The sequence below is a fragment of the Trachymyrmex septentrionalis genome, unplaced genomic scaffold, assembly GCF_001594115.1.
Source record: "Trachymyrmex septentrionalis isolate Tsep2-gDNA-1 unplaced genomic scaffold, Tsep1.0 scaffold20, whole genome shotgun sequence".
Lineage (NCBI taxonomy): Eukaryota > Metazoa > Arthropoda > Insecta > Hymenoptera > Formicidae > Trachymyrmex > Trachymyrmex septentrionalis.
The window spans coordinates 3,353,940-3,358,771 of NW_017305180.1; the positions used below are offsets into that span (position 1 = coordinate 3,353,940).

Sequence of the window (4,832 nt, forward strand, 5' to 3'; positions counted from 1 at the left end):
TGTGTGTGTGTGTGTGTAATATACCCATATTCAAATTTATAGTCATTTCTTTGCTTACTCAATTACTTCAATTGTTGAATTAAAGATATACACACTTTTCTAGCAAGTTTCTAACTTTAATCCAGCTCCTACTTTACATTCTTAACGTAAGAACATACTTCAATTAAGCTACCTAGGTTGGGACTTACAAGTGGCCCAGTATCGAATGTCGGAATTTTTTAATACTGGCAGGCTACTATATGTCAATATTGATTCAATATTATCATAATATTGGAACGATATATCTGGTTCAATATTGATCGTTAACGTTATATCTATATTAGAAATTCGGTATTGCTTTAATATTAAATATATGCTAGCTCAATATCAATTAACAATGTAGAACCAGTATGACTTTTAACAGTACTATCTCAGATAGGACAGAGAATAAAAAAATAATTTTTTAAATCTCTGAATTATGAAATCTTTTCCATCCCTTTTCATTTCTGATTCAAAAATATTAAGAGTTCCAAAAAAAACTTTCATTTTTGTGTTGCCAATTCTAGGTCCATATTCTATATACAATAGGTGTCGATGTCGATAATTAATGGCAAGGGTTATCCTAGGAAAAATGCGCGATTCTCGTTGACTGTCGCTATTTAACGATACCGTCTATAGAATATGGGCTAAACTCTTTCACAAGTAGAAAAGAAAAATTTTTTTTTAGTTTATACGAATAGATTATATATCAATTAACATTTTCTTTACTTTTATAATATCTCGGAGCCCAATTTTGAGGACTTACTTTCAAAAAATATCACCTTATTATCATTTTATTAAAACATAATAATTATTACATAATACTGCGTCTTTTTATGTTGTGTTCTATCTTGTATAGTTTATATTTACAGAAAATAAAACTCTATTGTTTATTTATGATAAGTATATGATATATCAAACAATTACTATAAAATAGTATTATTAATACCTAATGGATATTCGACAAACAGAATTGCCAGTATCACACCGGTATTCATTCATGGATGTTTTATTGTCGACAGCAGACCAACATGCTGTCTTTTTCTGATATTTGTAAATCCCACCTAAGAACTCATCCATTTTACTCGTTGTCTTGTGATATATTTATATACATCCAATCAGAAATGATAACGGAATCGACATCGAATCGACATCGATTCAACGTCGATTTGATATTTTCGATGTCGTTCGATGTTGAATCGACGTCGATTCGATGTTTCATTATCATTTCTGGGCATATCATTCCCATATTTCAAAAGTGACACAATTCAAAGAATAAGTTTTCTAGAAGAAAGGAATTATTATTTTTTAACTGGAATAGAAAGTTATTAAGTAATCAAATAATATATTCTTAACATGATTAAACGTCATTTTTTGTATCATGTTCATTTCATAATTCTTAAAAAACCCATCCCTTTTTAGTAATGTTTTAATGATTTTTTATAAAATTAATTAAGTTAATTTACTTTTGATGATTGACAGGGTAATGTTTATCTAACTTATTCATTGTAATAACTCAAAAATCATCTTTTTTGTTATATCACTTTTTAGTAAGGAAGCGATATGAATATGCATTCGTCATTAATTAAATTAATTATAAGAGAAAAATCTATTTAAATAGATATTATATTCCTTTTTTACATATATTACACTAAAAATACACGTCACGTGCTTTGTCAACTGCAGTAACATCAAATATTATCCAGATTTGAGACATCGAGTACATGTTGCAAATTACAAGTACACGTGTTTATGACTATCTTAACGTTGCCATCCTTTCTATCGTCAACATAATCATCCTCCTCAACTCCTTCATCGTTTTTCGATTTTCTTTTTCTCTCCTCCCAGCCCTCGGATATACTCTTCTGCTTCAACACATTCTCGTACTTACAACCCGATCTTCTGTAGTTGTGGACCAAGCAGGCACTATTGTCTGGCATTAATTGCCTGCTAATTGGCAACATAGATCTGACGGAGTATGATGGAGTAACAAAACCATTACTTCTCGAAATACTATCGAAGAATACGTTCCATTTATTAGCGAAGGATTCATATCCTTTTGTCGCATGGTTTTTCGTTTGCATCGTTCTTGACACGACATCCTCCTTCTTCGATACTTCATTCGGTTGTTCACCAAATAATCGGAACGTCCATGTGACTACAGTGAAAGTCGCCGCGTTCGTCGGAAACGCTCGAAGAATCGTCGAATTCAAGCCTCGATACAAGCAGCTATATCCTTCAGCACGTACAGATTTCTTGAGACAATCCAAAGCCCCCGAATAACGATTACTACTTTCCGCTTGTATGCGCGACTTGATGACATCGATAGGATAAGAAATCACCCAAGAAGCTGTACCAGCAAGTCCTCCGGCCAACATCATATGAAACGTCGAGATCGGTTGCTTTGCGGACGTTTTGGTTAGCATCTCGTAGGTCACGAAGTACACACCATAACTCGGTCCTTCCCTAAGGAACGTAACACCTAGACCCTTAAAGACGCCACGATAACCATCCTGCCTATAGATGTTCCTCAAGCACTGCATTGGTCCTCGAAAATTACCTTGACCCGTGGATTGCAATTGCAGACGTGTTTTTGCTAACTCTATTGGGCTTGAAACAGGAGTTTGAGCAAGCCCGGCAGATGCACCAGCCAAAAAATACGATGACAATCGATCAGGTTCAGGCAAGTTCCGCTGAGTATATCCGTAAACACCAAAGACGATGGCGTTTACCACAGCTATCCCTGCGATTGGCGAAGTCATTCCTTTATAAAGACCAGTCACCTACACAAAAATATATAAATATTAATATATTAATAGATTTTACGTACAAATGTGAAAACGATTAAACTTTAAATCCAATTTGATGTAATAAATTACCGATTCTTTCGCGAATATGGTTCGCAAACAATCCCAGGTGCCTCGATATTTTGGATTGCAGCAGTCTTGAGTCTGCATGTGGACCTTGACCGTATCCAAAGGATATCCCACCATAATACCGGCACATCCTGAAATTTATAAGATGGATTTTATTATATATGATATATTTCACAGCAAGCATGTCTCAAAAACGTCTTTAGATAGAGTAATTCAAATATATGTATATGCCGTATTTACATATCAAAAAACTTAATTTATCAAGTATTATTTACTATGTTTAAAATAAATAAAATATATCAATGCGTATATAACATCTTCATACTGTTACTACTATAAAAAAGATTGGGAAATTTAAATAATACATCCCATAGGGATGGAAGTAGAGCTACTCATGAATGAAATGTATTACTCATAAAAAATTACAAATAATGCTTATAAATAAGACGTAAAATGACACAATAACTTATAAAATGTGTTTACAAAGTTATATTACAAAATAAGAAATAAATGTACATATATATATATATATATATATATATAAAAGCATATATTACAAATGTTAAGATATAAGATATTAAGACACTACTAACAATTTAAGTTGCTAACAATTTAAATTAATAGCAATTTGCATTTTATTAAACTTTTCACTAAGGCGACTCAGCCAGGAACAACACGCAACACGAGACGGAATCTATATTTCTCGTAAGTAAAATACTTGGATACAGCAAAAATCTCTCACTTCTTTTTTTCTGAGTTCTGTATATGTAGCATAAATATTGGCTGCGTTCAGCAGAGAAAGCAGCTTTGCAACTGTTGTAAAATTCTTCAATATGATTGATCTTGCCCTTAGTTCCTCATCTAAATGTATAAACCAATGATATTCAAGAATTTTACAACAGTTGCAAAACTGCTTTCTCTGCTGAACGCAGCCATTGGTTTTACTCTATCTTTCAAAGATGTCTAAGAGAAGGTTTTATCTTTATAACGTCTTTGACGCATTGATATTGTCTGGATTGTTGTATTGTATATTTTGTATTTATTAAAACCTGATGCGATAAAAAGATTGAATGATTTGGTAACAGATCCTTTTAAAGATATAATTTGTTATTCTAACGTTATAACAAGTAAAAACGTAAACTGATATAAATTAATAGAATTATTAATTGCGTCAGTTTCATAAAACAAGAAATTATGAAGTTTTCTAAATATGTTAGTCTTGATCTGTGATAATCAAGTCATATGATAATATAATTGTTTCTTATTATTGATCATTTTAACTCAAGTACAAATTATACAGGTGTTCCACAGGAAAATGTTGAAACTAATCAGCTGTAATTCTCGAACCCTGTATAGAAAAGAAATAACTTTAACTTCCATTAATACAATTTAATCTTTTTATTTAAACAACTTAAATATCATATGAAAAGTGAATGATAAACTTCCATTACTAATTACACATTTTTATCAAGCGAACGACAAATTTTAAAAGCAGTAAATAATTTTAATAATATAAATTATATCAAAACGTTCAAAAAGAAAAGCATAATTAAAGTTTAAAATAATATACTTATATTAGTAATTTAATTTGTATATACACAAAACTTTACCTCCCAAACATCCAGCAAAGAAATCAAGCGGGTAAGCCATCTTTGCCCTGTACTATCTACAATGACCTTCCACTTATAATATTGTCTGCTTTTATACGGCTTATCTTCAAATCTCGTTCCTTTTAAATATGCATCGAAAATTGTATAAGTTGTAGATCGGTTAATTATAGAAGCCAATAAATTCGAATCCATGAAAGACTGATTCCTTTAAATTAAACTTTAAACAAAATAATATCCACTTGTTCCTGAAACAAATAGTCAACAATAAAAAATTTTAAATAAGCTAAAATCTATTTTATATTATAGAAATATTATAATTATAAATTTT

General features: G+C 31.0%; 1 protein-coding gene across 3 annotated transcripts in view; it reads right to left on the reverse strand.

The window, feature by feature from the left end:
- Nucleotides 1–1,653: 1,653 nt before the first annotated feature.
- LOC108747608 (mitochondrial basic amino acids transporter-like) overlaps nt 1,654–4,832 on the reverse strand; it is a 4,072-nt gene continuing 893 nt past the window's right edge. For 2 of the 3 annotated variants that reach the window (XM_018485182.1, XM_018485183.1), the window contains exons 2-4: nt 4,505–4,749; nt 2,898–3,025; nt 1,654–2,801 (exon numbers count right to left, since the gene is read on the reverse strand). In XM_018485182.1, coding sequence (XP_018340684.1) covers nt 1,710–2,801; nt 2,898–3,025; nt 4,505–4,544 — 1,260 coding nt within the window. In that variant the 5' untranslated portion in view covers nt 4,545–4,749 and the 3' untranslated portion in view covers nt 1,654–1,709. The remainder of the gene's footprint in view (nt 2,802–2,897; nt 3,026–4,504; nt 4,750–4,832) is intronic. The other variant, XM_018485184.1, reaches the window with a different exon arrangement.